Source organism: Dipodomys spectabilis, unplaced genomic scaffold (genome assembly GCF_019054845.1).
Source record: "Dipodomys spectabilis isolate Male_0828 unplaced genomic scaffold, ASM1905484v1 ptg000241l, whole genome shotgun sequence".
Classification (NCBI taxonomy): domain Eukaryota; kingdom Metazoa; phylum Chordata; class Mammalia; order Rodentia; family Heteromyidae; genus Dipodomys; species Dipodomys spectabilis.
Window position 1 is genome coordinate 4580873 of NW_024870918.1, and position 27743 is coordinate 4608615.

At 42.5% G+C, this 27743-nt stretch overlaps 1 protein-coding gene across 2 annotated transcripts in view; it reads left to right on the plus strand.

The window, feature by feature from the left end:
* The window catches only part of Pip5k1b (phosphatidylinositol-4-phosphate 5-kinase type 1 beta), a 257064-nt gene that overhangs the window by 156208 nt on the left and 73113 nt on the right, over nucleotides 1-27743 (plus strand). For both annotated transcript variants that reach the window (XM_042699340.1, XM_042699341.1), the window contains exons 6-8: nucleotides 4334-4486; nucleotides 5128-5427; nucleotides 26927-27138. In XM_042699340.1, coding sequence (XP_042555274.1) covers nucleotides 4334-4486; nucleotides 5128-5427; nucleotides 26927-27138 — 665 coding nt within the window. The remainder of the gene's footprint in view (nucleotides 1-4333; nucleotides 4487-5127; nucleotides 5428-26926; nucleotides 27139-27743) is intronic.

Genomic DNA, 27743 nt, shown 5'->3' on the forward strand with positions numbered 1-27743 from the left:
GCTATTCATCCCCTTCTGAATGTTTTTAAGCATATGTGAGCCAGACTGGAAATAATTCTTTTGAGAGGAAGTATAGCAACATTTTCACACACGCACACATACACATGCGCACGCGCGCACACACACACACACACACACACACTTAAAACACACCTTACCATATGTGTAAGCTACAAGTAATGAGATTCAAAACCAATTACCATGCTGCACTGCTGAAAATCTATGAATGATTCCCTTGTTTAGTTGGTCCCTAAGAAAATCACACAATTTCCATACAGTGAGACACTGAGATACTACTAGTTCTTCAAAGAATAAGTCTCCACAACGCAGCAAGGGCTACATCTCAAGACACTGGGCATCCTGCTGCCTTAGATGCATCTTTCCATATAGCCCTCTGCCTCACCACAACGTTCAAATGCAAGGTACCGCTCTGCCCATCACTCCCAATTCAAGCACATATATCTGTGCTGGAGAAGATCCTTTGATTCTGGCCTTAGTCATTCCTGAGACTTGCCATCATTCAGAGTGGGGAACTCTGAACTCTATGGCTCATTTCATGACACATACTAGAAATTAATAGAGTCTCCTTCTGAGTGTCTTACCAGCCAGAGAGATTCCATAGATTCACATTTCATAACACTGGCCACAGAGGGACAAAGGTGACTGTCCCCAGCCTTGTCTCTTGCCCCACAGCTTGGGAAGTTCATTCACTCATTCTTTCTGATGTTACAGAATTGCTTTTCTTGGGGAAGGCCCTTTTCTGAATAACTTTTAACATGGCTTAACTAGGTTTCCTAGTAAGTCTTTTACTCGAAAAACCAGTTTCAGAGTAGAGTTGCCGTAGACCTGGAGTGTTTAGAAAGAAGCCCAGAAAACTGATCCAATGGTTTCACAGAGAAGTCTTCATCACATGGGGCCAGGTAAAAAGGTTCATTTTCAAATTTGAGAGTACTTTAGATACCTTTTGTATCTAAAACAAAGACTTTGGTTAAAGTTACAGGAAGCGGGCTGGGAAGGTGGCTTAGTGGTAGATTGCTTGCCTTGCATGCCTGAGGCCCTGGGTTCAATTCCTCAGCACCACATAAGCAGAAAGAAAATAGCCGGAAGTGGCACTGTGGCTCAAGTGGTAGAGTGCTAGCCTTGAGCTGAAGAGCTGAGGGACAGCGCCCAGGACCAGAGTTCAGGCCCCACGACCGGACCCCCCCCCCCAAAAAAAAAAAAAGTTATAGGGAGATGTTAGAAATCTTAAGTTATACCACTCATAGAACTGGGAATCCCTCTAGAATGATCAGTCATGTGGAAGACAATTAACACAGCCAGGAAATAAATATACTAAGGCCAAATGTTGAACAGTTCAGGATTTCAGAGAAGGGAAAGGCCTATCTCTGGTGTGTGTGTGTGTGTATGTGTGTGTGTGTGTGTGTGTGTGTGTGTGTGTGTGTGTGTGTGTGTGTGTGTGTGTGTGTATGTGTGTGTGTATCTGCGTGTGGGGTGCTGGTGCTGGAGCTTGAACTCAGGGCCTCACACTGTAGCTTAGCTTTTTTCTTTTTCTCACATCTGGCACTCTACCACTTCAGTTATGTCTTCAGCCCTGTTTTTTGCTGGTTAATGGAAGATAAGAGTCTCACAGACTTTTCTGCCTGGGTTGGCTTCAAACCTCGACCCTCACATCTCAGCCTTCGCAGTTAGCTAAGATTACAAGCATGAGCCACCAGTACCTGGCTTCCTCTTGGCTTTTATGGTGTCTTGTCCACAGTCTGATGGCTACTTTTGTTGTCATACGTAAGGCCTTAAGTTCTAGGTGTACATAGCAAGAGAGTGTCAAGAAGCAAGACAAGTGGAGGTAGAAAGAGGCAGTCAGCAGTGACCAAGCAGCCACAAACACTTCCTTCCTTCTCTTCTTGGGGAACTTCCCCCAAATTTCCCTTGTCCACAGTGCTGCTAAAACAAGATCATCTACAAACTGCTTTTAATTGTTCTCTTAGTCCTTCTCTTTCTCCTGTTCCCTCCCCTCTCATTCTTCCTTGTTTTAGATTTTCCTGAAGAAAGGACTTATATATGTACCAACCCAGAACAAAAACTCTGGAAGATTTTCAGCCCTGATATATTCAGATAGCTATATCCTCAAGATGTGACAATATTGCAAAGTTGAAATTTGATCATTATCAAAACAATGTGGTACTAACACACACAAAAATGAAATAAGAATAAACAGGTTCATCATCTAATGCATTGACCAGTAAAATAGGCTATAGAGCTCAGAAATAAACTCACAAATCAATCAGTAGATTGGCGACAAAGGTGCCAAGACACACAATGGGAAAAGGGCATTCTCTTCAATTCTTAATGTCCTAGAAACTGGCTGTCCACATACAGGAAAATGAAACTGACCTTTATCTCAAACCATACAGAGAATCAACTTGGAAATGGACAAAAGATTTAAATTTAAAGCTGAAAGCTACAAAATGACTAGAAGAAAACATGGGAAAGCTGTACAACAGTAAGCCTTTAATATGACCCCCAAAATACAGGCAACAAAAGGCAAAACTGGACAACTGGACAGATTGGATTGCATCAATCCAAAAAGCTTCCAGACACCAAAAGAAGCAACACAATGAAGAAGAAAGAAAACCCTACAGATTGGGAGAAAATATTTACAAATCATATATCTGATAAGAGGTCCATCTTCAAAATAGAGATTGAACCAATATACAAGAACCAATATATAAGAGATTCAACTTATACAATAACAAGAAAGTAAATAACCCCATGGAAAAAATGGGTGAAGGATCTGAATAGACATCCCTTGGAAGAAGGTATATGAATTACCCATAGATACATTTTAACTTTTTCAACATGACAGATCATCAGGTAGATATACATTGAAACCAGAATGGAATCACCTCTTACTTGTTAGAGAAGCTGGCATCACGAAGATGAAAGATAACCAGCATTGTCAGGCATGGGAGAAAACACAAGTTTTAAGTTCTGGTGGTGGGATATAGCTCACAGTAGCCACTATAGAAAATGGTATGGAGATGCCTTAAAACAAATAAGAAAGCCAGGCACTGGTGACTCATGCCTGAAATCCTAGGTATTCAGGAGACTGAGATCTGAGGATCATGGTTCAAAGCCAGCCCGGGCAGGAAAGTCCCTGAGACTCTTATCTCCAATAAAACACCAGAAACTGGAAGTGGCGTTGTAGCTCAAGTGGTAGAGTGCTTGCCTTGAGCTGAAGAGCTCAAGGACAGTGCCCAGGACCAGAGTTCAAGCCCCACACCAACAAAAAAAAAAAAAAGAAGAAGAAGGACTGGAGGCACAGCTCAGGTGGTAGAGTGCCAGCCAATGAGTGGAAGCATCTAATCAAGAGTCTGAATCCTGGTCTAGGACAAGCAAACAAACAAATAAGGACTTCCATATGATTCAGCAATGTCACTACTGGGTGTGTAGCTGGAGAAAGAAATCCAAACATCAAAGAAGACGCCTGCATACCTTTGTTCATTGCAGCATTGTTGACCCTCCTCAAGATATGGAATCCACTTAGGTGTCTATCAGGGGATGAAAGTGAAAAGAAAACATGCTGCAAATACACAGTGAAATACGACTCAGCCTTTTCACATAATGAAATTCTGTCATTCACAACTACATGGTGGAGGAGGAAGTTATGCTAAGTGAAGTAAGGGTACACACAAAAAGACAAATATCACATGATCTTACTCAGAAAGAATCTGAAAAAATGGCAAAATTATAGAAGCAGAGGGTAGAGTTGTGGCTACCAGGGGCTGAGGAAGGGGGAGAGTGTGCGGAAAAGGAGAAATCATAGTCCACTGGTACAAAGTTTCTACTTGAAAGCTGAAATCTGGAAGATCATAACTCCAAGCCAACCCCTGGAAAAAAAGTGCACAAGATCCCCCAACTCAACTAGTAGCTAGGTCTGGTACCATATACCTGTCATCCAGCTACATGGGAGGCTGGTGTTGGGAGGATCACAGGTCTAGTCCAGCCCATGCAAAAAGTTCATGAGACAGATCCTTTCACAGAGTCAGTGTGGTAGCAATAGCAGGAAGTGTAAATAGGAGAATCATGGTCCAGGCCTCCCTGGGCATAAAGCCTATCTGAATCGTGGATTTTACCAGGCCAGTCTGTATCTCATACACAATGAGCCTCCTTTTATCTCTGTCCCCAACTGTAATGTATATTTCCTTAGGACCAGGAGTGTAGCTCGGTGGCAAAACATTTGCCTGGTCTATGCAAGGCCCTGAGTTTGATCGCCAGCATCTCAAATCATTCTTACCATCAGCACCATCAAACACGTCTTCCTTTACTCTTCTAGTACTCCATCTGCAGTGAACCTCTCATAGAGCTCTCCAACCCTGGAGCCAGTGGCTCCTTGTTTTTCGTCACCAGTGATGATGAGTTTATCATTAAGACTGTCCAGCATAAAGAAGCAGAGTTCCTTCAGAAGCTACTACCGGGTTACTACATGGTGAGTAGCTGCACATACTTAAAGCATCTGCCTTGAGTTCCAGTACTGCCACAACATGTGGGGGAAGGGAGGGAAGGAAGGGGGCAGTGGGAGAGAAGGAGGGGAAGGCAAGAGGGAGGAAGGAAAGAAGGAAGGAAGAAAGGAAGGAAGAAAGGAAGGAAGGAAGGAAGGAAGGAAAGGAAGGAAGGAAAGGAAGAAAGGAAAGAAGGAAGGGAAAGAAATTATAAACCAATATGTTAGCAGTAGACACCAGTAAAGATAACCACATCTTGTTTTTAGTTACTCATTTTTATTTATTTATTTATTTTTTGGTCAGTCATGGGGCCTGAACTGTGGTCCTGGCCACTGTCCCTCAGCTCTTCATCTCAAGGTTAGCGCTCTACCACTTGAGCCACAGCACCACTTCTGGCTTTTTCTGCTTATGTGGTGCTGAGGAATTGAACCCAGGGCTTCATGCATGCAAGGCAAGTGCTCTACCACTGAGCCACCTTCCCAGCCTTAGTTACTCATTTTTAGATAAGCCATTTTTTGTTACCATATTGGCATGAAAGCACGTCTCTGATAAAAAATATTGTCTTGTAAAAGTGGAAAATATTGTATACATTCTTTCTTTCTTCTTTCCGTCCTTCTTTTGCCTTTAGAATTTAAACCAGAATCCAAGGACTCTTTTGCCTAAATTCTATGGGCTGTACTGCATGCAGTCCGGAGGCATCAACATACGGATTGTGGTGATGAACAATGTCTTGCCAAGGGCTCTGAGGATGCACTTTACATACGACTTGAAAGGTTCAACTTATAAACGAAGGGCCTCCCGAAAAGAGAGGGAGAAATCCAACCCCACGTTTAAGGACCTGGATTTCCTGCAGGATATGCACGAAGGCTTGTACTTCGACACAGAAACGTACAACGCACTCATGAAAACACTTCAGAGAGACTGTCGGGTAAGGAAGCCGTTGGCTGTGATTTCCTTAGAAATGTCATCTATGGTCCTGTAACCTTTGGCTGCCATTTATCAAAAGCATAAGAATAAGGAATGTCCAGGATGGACATGTAAACTATCGTCTTTCCCAAGCCTGGTGCTGGTATGTTTCCATAAATTAAAAGAAAAGGTAGAAAAAAGGGAACACCATAATTTGTATCTCTGTTGATTTCTATAATAAGCCAAATCAGCTTCCTTGGAAGATATGAAACAAGAAAGCTTTCTCTTCTTTGGAAAGGAAGGCAGGAAAGAAGGAAGGAGGGAAAGAAGGAAGGAAGAAAGGAAGGAAGGAAGGAAGGAAGCAAGGAAGGAAGGAAGGAATCAAGGAAGGAAGGAAGGAAGGAAGGAAGGAAAGACGAGAGGGAGGAAAGGAAATTGAGTTTTAATGAGGTAACTAGCTAGGACAGTCATAGACAAATCTCTCTGATGTAGTAAAAAGTAGATAAAACTTCTTTTGGAGAAGAGGCACTAGTCTTGATAACTTCCTATGGAGGATGATCGCTTCAAGAAATACCCAAGAACGTCATTTCTCGCCCTCATGAACTTAGGAGGGCCATCCAGACCACCAGCTAAGTTGGGCATAGGAGGGTGGATAGAAGCCAGGATGGTTCAGATGCCATAATGGGCGCAGGCTTTGCCAAGCTTTCAGGGAAAGCAATGGGACCCACCAGGTCTGGCCTCGTATTCCCATTTTAATTGCTGAAGAACTGTCTTCAGAAATGAGGTTAAGAAACTTACCCAGCATTGCCTAGCAAATCAGTGACAGAGCCCCATATCTGTTTAGGTATGAAGCATGTGCTCTGAACAATGCACATTATAAGATTCATCCCCAGAGACTTTTTTCTTTTAAGAAATTAAGAGGATCCAGGTGCTGGTGGCTCATGCCTATAATCCTAGCTACTCAGGAGGCTGAGATCTGAGGATACCCAGGGAAAGGAAGTCTGTGAGACTCTTATATTCAATTAACCACCAGAAAACCAGAATTGGTACTATGGCTCAAAGTTGTGGGGCACTAGTTAACCTTCAGTGAAAAAGCTCAGGGACAAGGCCCAGGCCCTGAGTTCAAGCCCCACAACTTACAAACAATAAAACAGAAAGAAAAGAAATTAAGAGGAGGAGCAGTGAAAACCAAAAAAAAAATTATTTAAGGGAAAAGTAGCAAAATCCAGGCCGGTAAGGGTTTCTCATTTATCTGAGTGGCTCATTTTTCAAAGAAGAGAGGGAAAGGGTGGTGAGGAGGTAGAGGGGAGAGAAGAGAGGGGAGGGAGGAGGAAGAAGAGGAGGAAGAGGAGGGAAGAGAAGGTAAAAGAGGCAGAAGAGGGAAAAAGAAAGAGAAGGGAGAGAAAGGAAGAAAGAGAGAGAGAGAGGAGGGAGGGGAGGGAGGGAGATGGAAAGAAAGCCTCATTTTAATAGAAACTATTTTCCTGCCCTCACCAGATGTAGGTGAAAAGTAACTCTCAATTCTCGAGAGTATAGCTCAGGCCTCTCCAGTTTTAGATTTGCTTTGTATGTATGTGTGTATGTGTTTCTTGCTGATTTAATATTGAAAGACTTTCTCTGCTGCTTTTTCTGCCATATGCTTCTATGCCAGAAATAATATTTGTTTTAAAAGTCAAATGTGAGAAGGCCTTTGCCATTGTGCAGGATTTGTCCGCATGATAGTGTCTCCTGAGTCCCATACTGAGAGGTTGAGGTCAAGATGACTCTTCATCCAGAAGGGGACCCTGGACATTTGCCTGTGTATATTATTCGTTCTTTTGGCAGGTTGTTTGTTCTATGGAACATAAAGTTCAATGTCAAAGCATCCAAGGCAAACCTCCCCTCCAGCTGTTTGTATTGGAGTTGTTATTTACACATCATGGAACTTCTTAAAAAATTGCACACATCCTTTTCTTGCAGAACAGTGTTTTCACCCTGTGGAGTGTAAGGACACGTAATAGCTGAGCTATGGGAGAACGTGACTCTTTCTCTGATCTGCTGTGACCAGGAGCAAATTCTCTGTGATCTGGAGACAGCAGCTGCTTCTGACAGCAGGGCAGCATCTAGCATGTCACAGTGGATGGATTGTATGTGTGTGTGTGTGTGTGTGTGTGTGTGTGTGTGTGCTGACACTGGGGCCTCGTGGTGCTGTTTCTTAGCTATTATGCTCAAGGCTAGCGCTCTACCACTTGAGCCACACCTCCAACTTCTGGCTCTTTGGTGGTTAATTGAACATAAGTGACTTGTAGATTTCCCAGTCTGGCTTCAAAGGGCAATCCTCAGGTCTAGTCTCCTAAGTAGCTAGGATCATAGATGTGAGTCACCAGTGCCCAGGTTGGATGGTAGATCTTAATGTTCACCATGGATTACTCTGTAAGTACAGTGGATGCTGTGGATGGCTTGTTCTTCCAGAAAAGCCCATCCACAATGGCTCATGGGTCCCTCGGAGCCCACTGTCCCTCTCCATGTCCCTCTCTTCCAGCAGAAACACCACATCCAAGGCAGTGGTTGTTAACTGCTTGTTTTTCGGGTCATCCTCCGAATGGCCAGTTTCCTGAATGGCTGGAAGAGGATGAATGGTCGCCATTGCTAGAAGCATCTCTTTCCTGGGTCTTCCCTTCTCCTTTTGGCAGAGCTGAGCTTTAGTGCTGAGCAGTAGGGATTCAGAGAGGCCGTGAGGTCGCCCCTGACTGGGGCTGGCATGAAGCACTTGTGAATCTCTGCTGGTAAAATCCCACCACATGAGACAGTCGGTATAAGGCTGCAAGCTAACCATCTGGGGAGCACGTTGCCGTGACTGTGCCCCAGCCAGAGAAAGATGGACCAGGCTCGCAGTCAGATATGGCCTTCCATTCGCTTCTCAGATGTGTGCTTCAAGCAGGCGATGAGCAAGCATGAGGTGAGTGACCTGAGTGTTTGGTCCATCGCCAGACACTGTGTCGCAGGCAATCTTGATTGTGAGCAAGCGTCAGTGATGTCATAGCTTGGTTTTAAAAGATGAAAGTGATTCTCCACAGAGACAGAGCAGTTGAAGCATTGTTTCTTTGAAATAATTTTAAGGAGAACAATATAAATCGGGTATGAAATAGCATGAGGTATTCCAGGAAGTATATTTTATTGCTTGCTGTGGTAGCTATTCATTGGAAGGGAAAGCACATAAGACCAGAAGACCCTCTGTGGTGGAGTCACAGTTCTCTTGAGGGACAAATCCAAGAATCTCTGCTTCTCTGCTGTACTCTGAGCCTCCTAATCCACGCCTGCCTCCCCTTGCTTTGTATTGTCCACCCTTTCCTTCACATTCTGCCTTGATATGCCAGATGCTGGCATTCCATTTCCCCTACCTCCTTGGCCAGGAGGGGCTGATGAGAGGATTGTTGGAGTCAACAGTGGGATGAGGTAGAAGTCAGTGGTACTGAAAACTAGTGAAAAGGCTGCGCAAAACTCCAGGAGATGAATAACCAGACTCCAGGAAGACAGTGAGTATGAATGCAGGGAGAAAGGACAGATACCCAAGGAATTTGGCATACAGACTGGAATGGGACAAAATGACTTACTCTGTGTGGGAAGAGAAGGAGAGAAAGGAAGAAAAACTTCTGGGCATTGATTTGGGCAACGGCTATATAGTGACCATGTTTCCTGGAAGAGGAGCAGCAGGAAGAGGTGCAGGCTTTGGGGAAAGAGTGGCTTACAGATAAGGGTATGCAACTCGGCCTGGTTGTTGTATGGGAAGCCTAGAGGATAATTTGCATTATTCCTACTTTATATTTGTGGTAGTAAGTGATCTGTGCTATTGTGATAATACAGGCCATTGTCATCACTTTATTGGGGCCAAGATTACTTACAGATATAGATGGCTATCATGGTGAAAAAATACAAGGTGAGCCCCAACAGATAGGAAGTACTTCATGAAAGAAGACCTAGGTTGGGTATGGTGGTACATGCATGCAGTCCCAGATACTCAGGAAACATAGGTAGAAGGATTGCCAATAGAGTCAATCCAGGCAAAGTTAGCATGAATTTCTATCAGAAAACCAAACACTAAAAGCAAAAAAAAAAAAAAGAAGAAGAAGGTAGAGGGAGGGGAGGGTTGGAAGTATAGCTCAAATGGTAGAGTGTTTGCCTGGCAAGCCTGAGACCCTGAGTTCAATCTCTAGTACAGCCAAAACTAATGCACAGCTCCTGGAAGCAGCAACTAGGGATGGAGGGAGAGCACATGATCTGGACTTCAGCATTTGGATGGAGCCCTTGATCCCCATCCCGTTAGAGGACAAGGCTCAGCAGAGTTGAGACATAAAACAAGCTCGGATTTCTGGTTGTCTTTTGTTGATTTTTGTCTTTGCTCTTGAGTCTTACTAGTCTGGGCTGGCCTCACACTTACCATTCTCCTGCCTCAGCGTACGATCAGTTTTCTAGAGGAATTTTGAGTGGCCCATGTAGGACATGCAGGAGTTGATGGGAAATAAGCCACACCCCGGGGCAGGCTGACACAGGACCTAAGGGCAGGCTCTGAGAGTCTCAGACCATGGGTCTTGGAGGCTGCCACAGGGATGTGGGAGAGAATGACTTTCGTTAACTGACTTTAGTTGGAATGACTTCAGTGGGATGTGGCTGCTCAGGCCTTTCTGATGCAGAGTCCAGGAACACCACCCATGAGCAAAAATATGGGAAGCACTCCATGGAGATGAGCAAGTACGAACACAGTTTGGGCTGCCTTCATGAGTCACAGCTTAGAATTTAATGAAGCAAATGATCTCTGCATTGAATCACTTGGCCTTAATTGGAATATTCTACTTGCTGTCTTCATAACGGAATTACTCGTTCAGCAGCAGTATTTTGGTGATTTTCCCAGGAAAGCAATGTTGTAAATAGACATTAGACTATTAGTTCATATTGACTCCTGCATCCCTTACGTACAGGGCCTGTCTCTCCAGTTAGACTATCATGTCTCAAAGACCAAAGCTCATTGCTCAGCCCTCTCTGTAGCTACAGAACCCAGCTGACTGCATGTGCTCAGCATGTATTAGAAGTTTGTGATGAATATTCTTTTGAGTTGAAAATTTATGAATTCATTTTGGGAGAACAATTATGCACTATTTTTGTATTCATTTTTAATTTACTAGGATTCTTTCTTCTCTGGTAGAACTGATCCATGAAAAATCTGAGAGAGTCTCATATCATTCCATTAATTTGATAAATTATTATGTCCTGCAATAGTTTTGGATAACCCTGGGGAAATGACACAGAGACAAAGCATATTAGTGATAACTTGTGTTTACAATCCCAATATTGCTTCATCCTTCAAGTGAGAGTTGTATCAGACAGGCTGGATAATTAATTGCCTAAATGACTTATTTTACATTTTTTTTTCATTGAGCAGCAAAGCTATTAATTTTTCAATACGGTGGAACCAATTTCTTTTTTTCACACAAATCACTGTTACCATAAATATTAATGAGTTCTCAGAATTTAATGAAACCAGACTTAAGAATACTGGAACTTTTTGGTGTACAAAATGATATGTTTCTAACTATCTATGGCATGTTCTTGATTTATAGACCAGATTCTTATTAGCTGTGGGCATGTTCGCATGAGTTACTATATGGACAATTTTATGCGATACTTAATTTAATATCATCGCTAATACTTCCCCTTTAGATCTCCTCTTGCTTGCTTCTTTCTTTCTTTTTTTGCATTTAAGGTAGACGTGTGGTGTGTGGGGGGGGGGGGGTGCTTGTGTCAGTACTGGGACTTGAATTCAGGGGTTCACAGTTTTGCTTGACCTTTTTGCTCAATGGTAGCACTCTTCTACTTCAGCCGCACCTCCGTTTCCAGCTCTGATGCTGATTAGTTGGAGATAAAAAAAATCTCTCAGGTTTGTCCACCCTGACTGGCTTGAAACCCAGATCCTTAGATGTCAACCTCCTGAGTAGCTAGGATCATAGGTGTGAACCACTAGTGGCCATCTTGTTTTTCTTTTAATAATGGTTCCCTGCCCAATTATCTACGGGGAGGAAAACGTGCTTCAGAGATAATAGGAAATAAATGTACATCTGTTAGTGGTAGTGGTGATTAAATTCAACCTATATCCATTCATCAGTAAGGAAGATCCCAATGAAAACATGAAAAGAGTTCAGGGGTATCATTGGCTCTGCGCACTAATATGACTTACCAAAGAAGCAACAGAAGAATTCAGTGTGTTTTAAAGTAGCTTTTACAAGGACTACTGTATTTATTTACTTCATTATTTTAACTTGCATTATGAGTTTTACTATCTGTGATATTAGTTATTTGGATACTATAACAATATAAGCATAGAGCATATCTTAAGTTGATTAGCAAGTAAATCAATGAACCCCACTCACAGAATGGCAGGTTCCTGAGCTGGAGGAAACCTACAAGTTCCTGGGGGGGTGGGGGGAGTGAGGAAGTTCCTTTCACTACCTGGCTACACCTTGTTACCTGGTGAGGACAGAAATAAAGACATGGCCATATTTGGAAGAATTTATCTAATGTTCCTATCTGTTAACTCCTTTGCATGTGTGTTTATGCCGGTATTGAGGCTTGAACTCAGGACCTGAATGCTGTCCCTGAGCTTTTGTTCTCAAGACTGGCACTCTACCACTTGAGCTTCAGCTCCACTTCTGACTTTTTTTTGGTGATGAATTGAAGGTAAGAGTCCTAGAGACTTTGCTTCCCAGGCTGGCTTCAAACCTCAATCCTTAGAGCTCAGCCGTCTGAGTAGCTAGGATTACAGGTGTGAGCCACCAGCACCCACTTCATAAGTCCTTTTTTTAACCTTTTATTTTGATGAAATTGTAGAGTCGATTGCAAGTGGAAGCAATAATGCAATTGCATGTACCCTTTACCCACTTTCCTTCACTTGCAACATTTTACCTGGTCTTAGTATAGTAGCATAACAAGGAAATTTACTTTAATGTGATCTAGAAATTTTATTTAGATTTCTCGAATTTTGCCAGCTTTGTATGCGTGTGTGTTGGGAGAGCATCTGTGTAAATATTCATAAATGTAGATCTGTATAACCACCAAGACCAGAGTCAAGTATAGAACCGTTCTCAAAGTTCCTCCAAGTTATCTTTTAGAGCCACAAATACCCTCCTTCTTTCACAGTGCCTCCCTAATTTTCTCACAACGAGATCTATAATTTGGCATTTCAAAAGCACTAGAAAAGTGCTTAGTGGTAGAGCTATTGCCTAGCAAGCATAAGGTCCTGGATTCAAACCCTAGCACAGTAAAATAAAGGAATCATACTGTCTGTAACCGTCGAGATGAGCTTTTTTTTCAGTTGGCATAATGCCTTTGAGATCCATCTACATGATTTCATGGACTGATAGTTTGCTTGTTTTGATTGCCAAGTGATATTTCACTATATAAATATACCACAATTTAATAGTCATCTGCTAAAGAACCTTGGTAGGGGACGGGGTCTAGCGTTTGAGTCTCATCTAAGTGGCTATGAAAATTTGTGCCCTCATGTTTGTTGCCCGAATCTAATTTTTTCATTTCTCTGGGTGTAATTACCACAGTATGGGGAAAGTGAATGTTTACTTTTATTAGAAACTGGCCTTCTCTTTGTCAGAGTCTGCAGCATTTTACATTCCCACGAGCAATGTATTTGATCCATATCTCCTCTTGTCAGCATTTGCTGAGGTCACTATTTATATTTTGGCTCTTGGGATCTGTATTTAAATCTCTTGTTAAAAAGTTACCTGAATGCCAGGTGCTGATGGCTCACACCTAGAATCCTAGCTACTTAGAAGGCTGAGATCTGAAGATCAAGGTTCAAAGCTGGCCTGGACAGAAAAGTCTGTGAGACTCTTATCTCTAATGAACTACTCAGAAAAAGCCAGGAGTGGCACTGTGGCTCAAGAGGTAGAGCGCTAGCCTTGAGCAAAAGAAGCTTAGGGACAGTGCCCAGGCCCTGAGTTCAAGCCCCAGGACTGACACCAAAAAAAAAAAAAGTTACTTGAGGATACCCTCCAGAAAAGCAAAAGATAAAAGCAATGGAGGAGCAGTTTGGAGGTTCTGGAAGGAGAGATGGAAAGTGAGACAGACAAACTTACAGTTAAGTCTTGTGCCTGCTAGGATGTCCATGGAACTTAATTCAATTGCCAAGGAGTAAGAGGCTTAAGGTTCTGGAGTTTGGAATGTATGTATCTAACAACAAATATGTCAGTGAGGCTACATTTTCAGGTTACTTCATCTACATCTATTATGTAGCCTTCAGCATTTTTTCCTTCCAGTTCTGGGGCTTGAACTCTAGGCCTGAGCACTGTCCCTGAGCTGCTTTTGCTCAAGGCTAGCACTCTACCACTTCTGGCTTTTTCTGAGTTTAGTGGACACAAGAGTCTCTCAATCTTTCCTACCCAGGTTGGCTTCAAACTGTGATCCTCAGATCTCAGCCTCCTAAGTAGCTAGAATTACAGGTGTGAGCCATGGGCACTGGGCTAGCCTTCAGTATATTAACATTGTATTATGACTACTTAAGATCACGTCCAATGTTTGCTACTAAAAATCTGCTTTTCTTAGGAACAGGAGCTGTATAGCTTCATCTCCCCACCGTTGGCCAGCTTGCCAGTTCTTTTTTTTTTTTTAATTTAATTTAATTTTATTTGTGAACATACTGTACAGAGGGGTTACAATTACATGGGCAGGATAATGCGTACATTTCTTACCAAGCATTGCAGCCTCCTCCTTTGTTTACCCTTCACGTCCCTTCCCAGCCTCCCCCCTCCACCCCAGCTTGCCAGTTCTTATTCAGTAGTCATATGGCATCAGTCTTCTGAAGAAAGGAGAGCTGGGCATCTGTGGCTCACGCCTGTAATCCTAGCTACTCAGTGGGCTGTGTTCTGAGGCTCATGGTTCAAAGCCAGCCTGGGCAAGAAAATCCATGAGACTTTCATCTCCAATAAACTACTTGGAAAAAGCTGGAAATGACACTGTGGCTCAGGGATGGTACCCAGGCCCTAAGTTCAAGCCCCGGGACAAGAAAGAAAGGAAGGAAGGGAGAGGAGGGAGGAAGGAAGAGAGAGGAGGGAGGGAGGGAGGGAGGAAGGAAGGAAGCGAGGGATGGAGGGAGGGAGGGAGGGAGGACAAGGAGGGAAAGGAGGGAAAGCGGGAGAGGGAGGGAGAGAGAGAAAAAGAGGGGGAGGGAAAGAAGGAAGGAAGGGAGGGAGGGAGGGAAAGAGAGAGAGATGGAGGGAGGGAGGGAGGGAGGGAGAGAAAGAGAGGAAGAGAGACAAGGAAGTGAGGGAAGGAGGGAGGTAAGGAGGGAGGGAGGAAGGAAAGGAGGAAGGGAAGGAGGGGAGGAAGGGAGAGAGAGAGGGAAAGAAGGGAGAGAGAGAGAAAGAAGGAAAGAAAAGAGAGCAATAGCAAAATTTTCAACATGGTGAACCTTACTTGATCAATAACTGTAAATTTTAAAGTGTTTGTGTAATAACCTACACATGATTTGTCATGACAGAGAGCCAAAGTCAATCATGCCAATATTATGACTTTGTTTAATTGTCCAAAGTAAGTTTGTATTGCTCATTTGATCACCATCTGTAAGTGGCCAGTAAATCACCATGGTGTTGACTTCTTATTCCCCTTGGGTATCCGTTCAGGAGGTGACTTGAAGACTGTCCATGCATCACAGCTGTTTCTGAGTCTTGGAAAGGGAGCTGATGCTTGTCTAGGCTTTGCAGGTTAGATCTCATGCTGTGGGTGCTAGAAAAGATTCTCCTGCTGGTGGTAACAAGAGGGACAAATAGGCAGTGTGAGGTGGAAGCAGAGAGGCCACAAAACCCAAATCTTCTTCTGTGTGATCTATGCTGAACTTTCTACTAAGCAAGAGCTAACTCTGTGTAAGCCAAAAAGTAAATCCTCCATATTTTATACGATTATTCTAATTTGCAGTGGGAAAAGGGTCCCATCTTAGACCTGATCTATACATACCAAAGTAGCTTAACATTTAAAACATGTATGCATAATATACACACGTTGTACTGTACAATACTTGATTTCATAGGCTTATTTCCTAGGCTCAGCTCATCTGTAGACTGGCTTGGTTAATGCACTTTGTGAACTCACTTTGAATCAAGCAGTGATCAACCTTACAGGTAGATTCTCTCATTAATCTATATTAAAGCTATAACTAGTGTAATGTGGCCACTTTTTTTTTTTCAGAAGTGGGGCTTGAACTCAGGGCCTGAAAACGGTCCCTGACCTTTTCTGCTCAAGGCTAACACTCTACCACTTTGAGCCACAGCTCCACTTCCAGTTTTCTGGTGGTTAATTGGAGATAAGGGTCTCACAGACTTTCCTGCCTATGCTGGCTTTGAACCTCAGTCCTCAGATCTCAGTCTCCTGAGAAGCTAAGTTTATAGGTGTGAGCCACTGGCACCTGTCTGTGGCCATTTTTGACAAATGAATAAGTAACAATCAGACAAGACTAAGCTTTCCTAGTGTGTAGAGCTATGGTGCTGAATCCAGAACTCACTGCACTAGGTCTCTCTCAACCCAAACCCAAGTTCCTTCATCATTTTACACCCCTTAAGGAGCTTTTAGTTTGATGGGGGAAAGCAACACAAATGAAAGCTTTAATGATATTCAGACATCAGAGGCTAGAAAGGCTTGTTGATCATCCTCTGCCCCTGACAGGAAACCTTAGAGTCAATTCTGTAGCAATCAAGAGAAGGCAATGTCAAATTCAGCGAATTGATTGAGACAGAACAATCACTTACTGAAAATTTACAGCATCCTTCAAGGAAGGAGGGGAGCCGTATTAAGTAAAATAAGTGATCCAAACATTGAATTGTAAACACTTATTGAAAAGTGTAATCATACTTATTGATTCCTGACAACATGAAGTCCCACTATCTGAAAAGCAAGACTTGTTTTTCTGGAGAATTTGGTGGTTATAATGGAGTTGATTGTTTTTTTGTAAATCTACAGAAGATCTACCCTAGTGGGGAGGTGGCTAGTGAAAATTCTTATTTTCTGTGAAACACAGAAATTAAAGGATTGTTAGGGAGTAGTGGTTTTGTTTTTAATTGACTCTCTCTTCAAATCAAATGGAGTATTTCCCAGCTGATTAGAAGAGGAAGATAGAGAAAGACAGTAAGATTGAAGCTAGCCCTTGGAAAAGTAAACATAGAGACCCTTCCCTAAAGACAAAGTAAAACAAAAGAGCTGGTGGCATCGCTCAAGCTGTAGTATTTGCCTATTGCTGGGCTCGATCTTCAGCACATGCATGCATGCACATGCACATGCACAAGGTCAAATACAGTATTATAAAAATTTTCTGCACAAAGAATGGAAATGGGCAACTGAAAAACAACTTCCTCCACTGCCTTATTCTCCTGAAAAAAATACTACCTCAGGTTTAAAGTTAAAGTTCTTCCTGAGTTTATTGTTGTTATGGTGTTTATAGCTAGTTTTGCTCTGAAGTCCTCCTAGAAACTTAAATATGTGATAAGAAAATGTGTAGTAATAATAAATATGTGATTTTTTTAATGTGATCATGAAAGCTGGAGTCTTGCGGCCTATGCATAGAATGCCACTTGAGTAATAGAATTGCCTACTTTTTTGTGGGGAAAGAAAATAGCTACCTGTCTTTGAGTTTGTAGAGGACCTTAAGTGTTAGAGATAAGGCCAGTGGAAGTCCCATTGTCACCGTGTCTGAGGGGAGGGAACTAAGGGAAGGAAATATCTATCCTCCTTACTGTAGGGGATCCTAGGAAAGCAGAGGGGTGCTGCAGTAGGAAGGAAGTGGCCACAGGGGGCCTAGTGGGAGTAGTCTTGAAATTGTGTAGAGAAAGGCTTTGACGTTGGCACTGATGCTAGGTGCTGGTTGTAAGCCAGGCAGTCACAGACATCCTGAGGAGAAACAGCACAATGAGTGAATGCTATGCCACAAGAGATGAAGGGAGTGATACCCTCACCACTTAGAAAATGGCGGTGAGGCGCCATGTCTTGTGGACAGCTGGACTGCAGAGAGAGACTGAGTCACACAGACTCAGGATCTAGCTGAGAACTTCCAGGAGGGGGAAAATGTCACAGAATGGTTCAGAAATATGCCTTGTGGCACATTATATGACGTGGTTCGTTGTATGCTAAATCACCACCTTCTTGTATTCTTCACCATAGCTTTCCAGAAAGGCCAGTGGGAAGGCTTTCTCAAAGAGAGCAATTCGTTTGAATTGTATAGGACTCTCTTTAGTCACTCAGTGCTGAGGAGAGTACCAGGATGGGGTTTCCTTGAAACAAAGGGTCACACATTGGCTTCCGAAAGGCCCTGGGCCCATTCATGGCTTGTCATCCCTGTCTGTGTAGTCCAGCATTGTTCATGTGATCTTCCCTCCGGCAAATGACTGTCCTTTCCATCTCGCCTAGCATTCTTCCTTGAAAGAAACAATTTTTTAGTATTTTGATAAAGCACGTGTTACTCTTCTCTCTAGATCTTTTTTTCCTTGTTTTGTTGTTATTACAAAGGTGATCTACAGAGGGGTTAGAGTTACATAAGTTAGGTAATGAGTACATTTCTTTTGGGACATTGTTACCCCTTCCCTCACTCCTCCCAGTTTTTGCCTCCCATCCCTACCCACAAGTTGTCTTTTCAACATAGTGTCTAGTGAGTACCACTGCTGCCTTTGTTCAGCCTATGTCCCTCCATTTCTATGAACCCCTTTACTCTCCCCCAAACTGATCAATGAACAAATAAGACAAAAAGAAAGAAAACAAAAATAGCAATAAGGGGGAAAAAAACTCTCATTTTCATTCCCTAGAGTTGATTTTGATAAATATTATTTTATATGCTCAGATTCTCTAGATTTCCCCCCAAAAAATATTACTCAAAGTCAGTCATAGTGACAACATACCTGTAATCTCGTATTTTTTTGGTGGGGGATACTTGAGGCAGGAAGGTCATGAATTCAGGGTCAGCCTGAGCTGTATAGCAATATCCTGTGTCCAAAATAAAAACCCTGAGTATGTATGTATATGTGTGTGTATAAAATCCTGCATGTTGGATGATTATTTCTAATGCATATGAATCAACCACTTCAGTTTTTTAAGTAAAAAAGAACAGGGGGAAGGAATGAAGGAAGAAGGGAAGAGGGAAGGAAGAAAGGGGAGGAAGCAAGGAGGGAAGAAGGGAGGGAGGATGTTCAGGTAAATCCAGAGCAGTCTAGAGTTTTAAATCACTATATAAGGCATAATACAAAGCATATTATTGTGATAACTAGGCTAAGGATTTAATAATTGTTATTTATTTCATTCTGCTTTACCAGCCAAAATTATGTCTTGTCACAGTCTGTGTTTTCTTTTTATTACATTAGCAAAGAACACTCTGATTCTTATTGAGGAAATTAAATTCAAAGGACAGCATTCAGTTCTAACTTGCATGTACAAGACATTCTGGTGTTATACTCTGAGGGACCTACTTAGGTATAGAAAACACTTCAATTCATTTGTCCCTAAATTGATATTTCTATTTGCATAAAATGGAATGTCCATTTGCATAATATCTCCTAAATACTATTTCTTTTTTTTGGGGGGGGGGTACGGTCGTGGGGCCTCAATTCTGGGCCTGGGCACTGTCCCTTAGCTCTTCAGCTCAAGGCTAGTGCTCTACCACTTGAGCCACAGCACCACTTCTGGCTTTTTTCTTTTGCTTATGTGGTGCTGAGGAATCGAACCCAGGGCCTCATGAATGCAAAGCAAGCACTCTACCACTGAGCTACCCTCCCAGCCCTCCTAAATACTATTTCAAACTTGCTTATATCACTAGATTACCACAAATGTTTCATGCCAACCATCAACTCCTTATGTAGTAACTAGATTATATGATAGACTAGCTAGAGGAATTACTCAGAACCCTGGATACATTTTTCAATCAGCTCCTGTTTACTCTTTAGATTCTCCATCAAAGAACAAGATTAGTCTAGAACACAGCCAGTTTTCCTTTAACCACTTTAGTCAATATCCCAGATTACTAATCTTGAATTGTATCCATGGCATGGTTAGCCCGTTAACAGTTGAGAGAGAAGAGGCTAACTCCAAGTATAGAAATCTCAAAGCAGTATGTGAAACTTTAGTTTTGAAAAGTTCAAACACATATAAAAGTTGACACAAAAATATAGATATACTTCTTCAGCCATTTTTAACTCACAGGAAAACATGTCTTGTTTTACTGTCTAATTTCCCCTATAATTTGAAATACATCCCAGACACCATGTGATTTTAGTCAGACCTATTTTAGTAAGAATCTCTTAATGCTAGCCCCACCCCCGCTGAAAGATACTAAGATAGCATTATTGTACATTTAAAATCATCATAATTCTAACTGATCAAATATTTAGGTTTCTAATTTTTTCAGAAGCAGAGGGGTTTTTTTTAAAAAATTGGATCAGAGTTTAAATAAAGTATTTAAGTCCTACTTTTCCATTATTTTTCTTGCATTTTTGAAAGTAAAGTTCGAAGAAATTGAGCTGTTTGCCTTTACCGAGTCTGCATTTTGCTGGTTGTATTACTTGGTTTCACAAGTGTCTCTCTCATCTGTTTATCCAGCAGTGTGGTCATTGGTTCTGGGGGAGGCTAGTCAGTTTTCTGTGTAATTCCCTATATGATGTCTTCCGCCATCACAAGGCTCATGCTAGAATGCCTTCTCTCTGTGATGACCACACTGTACATAAGCACTGAATCATTAGAAGCAGTAAAATGGAAATTATCATTTGATCACTTTTTTTTTTTTTTGGTCGGTCGTGGGGCTTGAACTCTGAGCTTGGGCACTGTCTCTCAGCTCTTCAGCTCAAGGCCAGTGCTCTACCGCTTTAGCCACAGCGCCACTTCCGGTTTTCTAGTGGTTTATATAATGATTGTCTTATGCTAATTTAACTTTGCCTTCCTAAAGGTTTAGAAAAGCAGGGGACAGAGAACAGAAAGCTTTGAGATGTGTTATAAAGTCTGTAACCTAGGGCCAGCACCAAGCATTCAGGGGTAACTAAATAATTTGCACTTGATCCAGCCTGCAACAACATTTGTCTTCACAAAGCCTCCTCACTAAATGTGCTGGTCTCTCCAGACTCAAAGTGCAGCCTAGTTGATAGCAAAACAACCTCCCTTTTACCTGCCATCTACTTGTGTGTCTACTAAACAGTAAGTTAAAAGAATGTCTATAAATATCATCTTGATTTGTGCCCTGGACATGGTGTTTATAAAATCCTTATAATGTAGGCAGGCTTGAAAACAGAGTGATCTTTTATCTTTATTTTTCTGACAACACAGCACATAATCATAATAGATGCTCTCGGGGCTGAGAAGTTTTCAGGCACTGTAATCCTGATGCACAAGTATTGAGTTATTTTTATTTAGGACACAAGAGTGCAGTCTTAGACACTCTTCGTTGCTGACTGTTTGGGGTTTGCTTGCTTATAGACATAGAAAGCAGTGTTGAAAAATACGTTCAGAGCACACAGTAAGAAGCACAAAGCAAAACAAACCTTTGTTGAGCCTCAATGTTTTATATGTATGATAAAAATACAGATAGCCCCTGAGTTCTGACAATGTGCTTGTGTTTTCTCGGAAGAGAACACCTATCAGTTCATCAAAATCATTAGTACAGTTTTCATGGAGGTGGGATTTGAGTTAGGCTCTAAAAACCTGCAAAGAGTTAAGAAGATGCCAAGAATGTTCTGGAAGAAACAACATGAGCAAAACCATTAGGGCTTACATCTTCCTAGCATATTTAGGCATAATTAAAGAATTCTCATTTGAGTCTGGGGGGTAACTCTAGTCTGATGTTAAGTAATAAAGAGTAGGGTCATAACATGGAGGAACGGAGTTGTTAAATTGGGGCATTAGCACCATGTAATGGCAAGAGCATGAAGGCTTTCGGGATATGGATTAAACAAGCAAGGGAGACAGGAATGAAGCCTGAAAAGAAACTGAAGTCAAATCATTAGAAAGAAGGAAATTAGCCAGGCACTGGTAGCTCACCCCTGTCATCCTAACTACTCAAGAAGCTGAGATCTAGGGATCACAGTGTGCAGCCCAGGCAGGAAAGTCTGTGAGAGTCTTCTCTCCAATTGACTACCAAAAAGATAGAAGTAGAGGTGTGGCTCAAGTGGTAGAACATTAGCCTTAAGGGAAAAAAAGAAAATGTCAGGGACAGTGCCCAGGCCCTGAGTTCAAGCCACACAACCAGCACCAAAAAGAAAAAAAAAATCACTGCAGACTAGCCTGGAGTTTATATAGCTTGGGTAATGACTGCTCTTCGTTTGCTCTGTAAACAAGAATATTTCTCAAGCTAAATGGACTTGTGCTGTAACTGTTTTGAATAGCAAATTCACAGGGACAGAATCCACCAGAACCATAAGGTCAGGCCGACATTCTGGAAATAAGTGTGCACAGAAGTGATATACTGAACCAACCATTGTGTTACATATATTGCTCACTGTTAAATCTCACACAAGGGATGTTGGCAGATTTATCAAATCCTTTAATTAAAGGACTGAGAGCATATGAGTAACACTATTGATGGGAATCTTAAAATTAAAAAAAATACTGGATTAAACTCTCTTCTCCCAGCTTTTCACTACAGAAGTTTTTAATTTGATTCAAAATATATACATATTATTTCTCTTTCTGATTCTTAAGTTTTCTTTTCTTTTCTTTTTGAGGATGGTTGTTTTTGCCTAACTAAAAATCTAACTATGATTGTCCATTTATCACACAGTGGGAATAGAATTTCTTTTATCTCCTATTTTGAAAATAGAAGATGTGGCCTTCTAAAGGAAAATTCAGCACCCTCTAGAGATGAATTCAAGGAATATGATCACTTCAATATATTTTATGTATTATGTCTGAGTTAATTTTGTCTTAAGGGTTTTTTATTTTTTTTTCTTAAGGGTTTTTTAACATTTAGTTTTTAAGTAGCATGATGCAATTTATGAATTTACAAGTACAGTGTTTTGGTGTTGCTGCATGTTTGGGTCTATGTTCGTTTTGAGACTGGGTCTCATATAGCTCAAGCTGTCATTGAACTCATGATCCTCCTGTCTCTGCCTCCCAATTTCTGGGATTACAGTTATGCGCTACCACAGCTGGGTCAGTGTTTTATGGTGGCATATGGCATATCTATACAATGGGTAATGATCAGATCAGGGTGTCTGGACCACAGCCTGTCTGCCTATTACCTGTTGAATGTCCAGGTACCTCTGGCCTGTCTATGGGCAGTAGGAGATATTTCCAATACAAACCAAAGAGTTCAGGTTGGATAGTGCGTGAATCATGAGAAAAAAAATATTTCAGCTGGGTGCTTGTGGTTCATACCTATAATCCTAGCTATTCAGGCAACTGCGAACTGAGAATTGTGGTTTAAAGCCAGCTTGGGCAGAAAGTCTTTGATACCCTTCTCTCCAATTAAGCATCAAAAAGCCAGAAGCAGAGCAGTGACTCAAGTGATAGAACACTAGCCATTTTGAGCAAAAAAGCTCAAGGACAGCAAGCGCCCAGGCCCTGAGTTCAAATCCCAGAACAGGTACACACACACAAATTCATAAAGAGAACTTTTTACTAAACCAAACTAATCTATGGGTATTTTGTAGAGAAAAATTGACCAGAGAGGATAGTGTGAGTCTTGGCCACTCTGAGCTCTGTGGGTAATTATGGACATGTTAAGATGATCTACCGTCTTCTTACAGAGTCTAGGTATCATTTGCTTTTGAAGCCAGATTGCTGCTTTGGAGAAAACATTACAGATGGGTGGTGTGGGCTGTGTAGGGCACAGGGCTGTGGTTTAGGCCATTTGAAAATGGGACTGTTGCCCTTCCAGGTTATAGGGCTATGCCATTGGCCACTTTTTCCTGTCGCCCATCGATGGCACACTGTTGGGTACACACAAACCCAGAGCATTTAAAGAAATCAGGACTTGCCAGAATGACATTGATACACAGGCTAGGCATGCAGTGGTATTCTTTAGTTGTGTTTGCTTTTAGTTGTGTTTATTTTCAGGGAGGCAACTCCAAAGATGTTATATTCAAGTTCACTCCTGTACTTTCTCAGGCTAGTGTGAGGAACGAATCACGTGAATGATTATTATAATGGCCTTAGGTCGCAACTAAAAACCCACTTTGTCATAGTTCGTCTTCCCAAGCTCTGTGGGCAACAGGCACACAGAGGAAACTGAGGCACAGGGAGATGCCCACGCTCACTTGTTCTCTTCATTCCCCAGACCCTTTCCAACAGTGTCTGTAAAAAGGGAAGCACTAGTTCTTGGAAGTGTGAGTAGGAAATTCGGCGTGCATATGCGGTGATCCTGTGGAGAGGCTGTGAGATGGTATGGGTGGGAAATGCTCCCAAGCCATCATTTCAGTATGGGGGCTAAATGCTTCTACCCCTTGTTTCTGTCTAAAGAAAGCATGTGATGTCATTAGTTCTTTCCTTCAAGAGGCTGGGCCCTTGGCGCTGCTGACATAAAACAGTCTTGTCTTCCCTGGTGTCTGCTGCTCAGGGCAAGTCTGCACCACCATGGCGAAGCATCAGGTAGGTGTGCTGCTCAAGTGCTAGGCCAGCGGTCAGGAGAGTTATCTCTCTAATTTCTCTAATTTTTTTTTGCCAGTCCTGGGACTTGAACTTAGGACCTGAGTGCTGTCTCGAGGATTTTTTTTCTCTCTCAAGGCTAGCACTCTACCACTTGAGCCACAGCTCTACTTCTGGCTTGGTTTTTTTTTGGTAATTTATTGAAGATAAGAGTCTCACAGACTTGCCTACTGGAGCTGGCTTTGAACTGTGAGCCTCAGATCTCAGCATCCTGAATAGCTAGGATTACAGGTGTGAGCCACTGGCAGCCAGCTCCTTCTCTAATCTTTTCTTTTGGGGGGGGGGAGGGTCCGGTCGTGGGGCCTGAACTCTGGGCCTGGGCGCTGTCCCTCAGCTCTTCAGCTCAAGGCTAGTGCTCTACCACTTGAGCCACAGCGACACTTCCAGCTTTTTTTTTCTGCTTATGTGGTGCTGAGGAATCGAACCCAGGGCCTCATGCATGCAAGGCAAGCACTCTACCACTGAGCCACCTTCCCTGACCTCTTCTCTAATCTTGATGTCACTTTTTCTTTGGCTAGACAGGCTGCTTTGGCCTGACTATCAGACCACTCACAGTCTCTTGAGCTAGAAAATGTCATGTCCTAAGCTTCTTAAGTAATATGCCTTTACTCTCAGCTCTTGTTTACATCCTTTCTAGAAATGCAAACCAGAGAATGAAGGAAAAACATTCTGGAATAATTGCTATTCACTTGTAAGTTACTTGATTTTCCTCACTGACGGTGAAGATAACCAGGACCTATGTTAAAGGCCAGTTATGCCATAGAAACAAGACCTTTTGTCATATCCATAAAGTGGCAGCCACGGGTTCCATTTTCTAGCCTGGCCCTCATAAACAACTGATCAATAGACAGGCTGAAGGAACATTCGATGCATAAGAGCTCTGGGTATTTTCTCTCAGGTTAAACATGCGCTTATAGGCTGTACTAGAGGCCATGGTATGCTCTATCTACTGTCTAAGTAGAGATTGTGGAGATTGTCATATAGGTTCAAAGATGGCTATCCTCACATTCTGGGCTGTGCTGATCTCCTGAGTAGCTAGTATGAAGTGTGCCTGATATTTTTTTAATTCTGTTGTAAGGGTGAATACATAAAATCTAGTAGAAGAACATTTGCATACAGGAAACCCTTCATCATCAGGTTCTTCTTCCTGAGCATTCTTTCTCTAGGTAGGGTTCAGAACATGAATGTCTCCCTGCTTTGTGGTGCCATCTTGGAGAGACCCTTAGCCCAACTTCATCTCCTGTCATTGTTCCTCTTTTGCCTGACTGAATCTATATTCTTTTAATTCCTTCCCCTCCCCACCAACTGTTGATGGATAATTATACATTTAAATCCTGCTCTTTGTGGAGATCATATATTTGGGGGGTGGGGGAGACTTGATATCAGGAACTGAATGGCACCTTTGAAAGTCAGGCTTTGAAAGGAGAATCCAGGCAAAAGCACATTCCAGCTGTGTCTCCCCGCTGTATCGGGAACAAATTATAGAGACAGTGTGGATGCCAGGTTGACCTCTTGAATCCCTGTCACTTACATGCTATGTGGGGTTGAGCAAATTCCTTTAGCTCTTTCCATCTGTAAACTAGAGACCTGTAATAGAGTACCTAGCTTCAAGTGTTATTTCAGGACCGAATTCAAGTAAATCACTTTGTACCCTGTGCATGACAATGTTCAACAAATGCTAGTAGTAAAACATTCATAGAGGGAGAAGAAAAGACATGCTGGGATTTGTTTATTTTGTTTGTTTGTTTAATGCCAGTCCTAGGGCTTGAACTCAGTGCCTGGGTGCTATTCCCTATTTTGCTCTTTACCCCTTACTTGAACCACAGGTCAACTTCTGGCTTTTGTTTCCTTTTGTTTTGCTAATTAATTGGAGATAGTCTCACAGCCTTTCCTGCCCAGTCTGGCTTAGAAATGTGATCCTTTGCCAGTTGCTGGTGGCTCATGCCTATCATCCTAGCTACTCAGGAGACTGAGATCTGAGGATCCCAGTTCAAACCCAGCTGGGGCAGGAAAGTCTGTAAAACTCTTATTTCCAATTAACCACCAGAAAACCAGAAGTGGCACTGTGGCTCAAGTGGTAGAGGGCTACCTTGAGCTGAAGAGCTCAGGGACAGCATCCAGACCCCCAGTGCAAGCCCTACAACCCACAAAAAAAGAAAAAAAAGAAACATGATCCACTGATCTCAGCCTCCTGAGTAGCTAGGATTATTGGTGCAATTCTCTGAAGATTGACAAGACTTGCTGGGGGGGGGGGGGGGGGGGTGATGGTGGTGGTGGTTTGTTTAAATCTTTAAGTAGTTGTACAAAGTCGTCCAACCCACTCCTTCCTTCACACATCTGTTTTGTAGGACATACATTGAGATCATCGTGCCTGTATTCTCTCCCTCTTTTCCTTTCCATTTGTCTACCCCACCCTTTCTCTGGGGCCCCATCCACACCCCTTTGTGTACCTACTTCCTGGTGTTGATTTTTAATTTGCATAAAACTTTCACTAGGCAGCCTTGGTGCTGGTCCTCCTTGAGTAGGACCTAATCATAGCCTTGAGTGTTTTGTTTTTACAGGATCTTTAAGTCATTGTAAAAGGGCATTTTTCAATTCAACCTGTTCGTTTATGGGATCAAGTTTATGGGATCAAAGGATCAAGTGCGTCTTTCACCCTTTCCACCTTTCTTTCCCATCTCTCCCAGCCTGCTCATCCCCTCGAATTACGTGGTTCATTTTCACATACGTATATTGAGTATTATGACTGTATCCTCCCAATCCACGTTTCCTCTATCAGCTCCTTCCTAGGAGGGATGCGGGAGGGGCTTGTCTAGAGCTCTCTGACTGCACAGCGATTAGCACTGACCAGCCTCCTCGTTCTCCTTTATTACTTCCCCCAGGTGCTAGAAAGCTTCAAGATCATGGACTACAGCCTTTTGCTAGGAATCCATGTCTTGGACCATTCTCTTAAAGACAAAGAAGAGGAACCTACCCAAAACATGCCTGATGCAAAGCGCCCCGGGGTGCAGAAAGTGCTCTACTCAACAGCCATGGAATCTATTCAGGGTCCGGGGAAATCTGGAGATGGGATCATAACAGAGAACCCAGACACGTAAGAGCAGCCCTTGAATACAAACCAACAACCCCTCCCCCTCCGCCCCAACCCACCACCCCCCTCAGCCAGTAATTCCAAGCAATCACATCCCCTAGTGGATTCTTGCTGGGTGTGAATGTGGATTAAACCAGTCATCTGGATTAGTGAGTAGCAGTTTCCCGGGCATTCTTTCACAGATATGGTTTATTCCTTCCAAATGGCTTCATTTTTACATCATGGCTGAAAATTATCTCCCCACTTTTTAATACCATAAGGGAGATGCTTTGAATGAACACGTATGCCGGTTTCTTTTGAAACTGGGTGTTTATCTGCCTGAAGGAGACTTGGTTGATCTGGTCCTGTGGCCTGGCAGATCTGGACTACCTCAGCCAGACATCATAACCACTGCCAGATTAAACTGTGATAAGTGTGTATTGTCGACAGAAACAATCTCAACCCACGAAGATTAACGGGATGGTTGGCTGCCTCTCTAGCTGAACAAGGAAACTAAAAGAAGAAATGACTTCCTGTAGCTGGAAAATGCCTGCCTTCTAGGAATTCCCCGGCAGTGACTAAGCCACACACATACTTCTCTTTTATAGAGGAAGTGAGCATGCATTAAA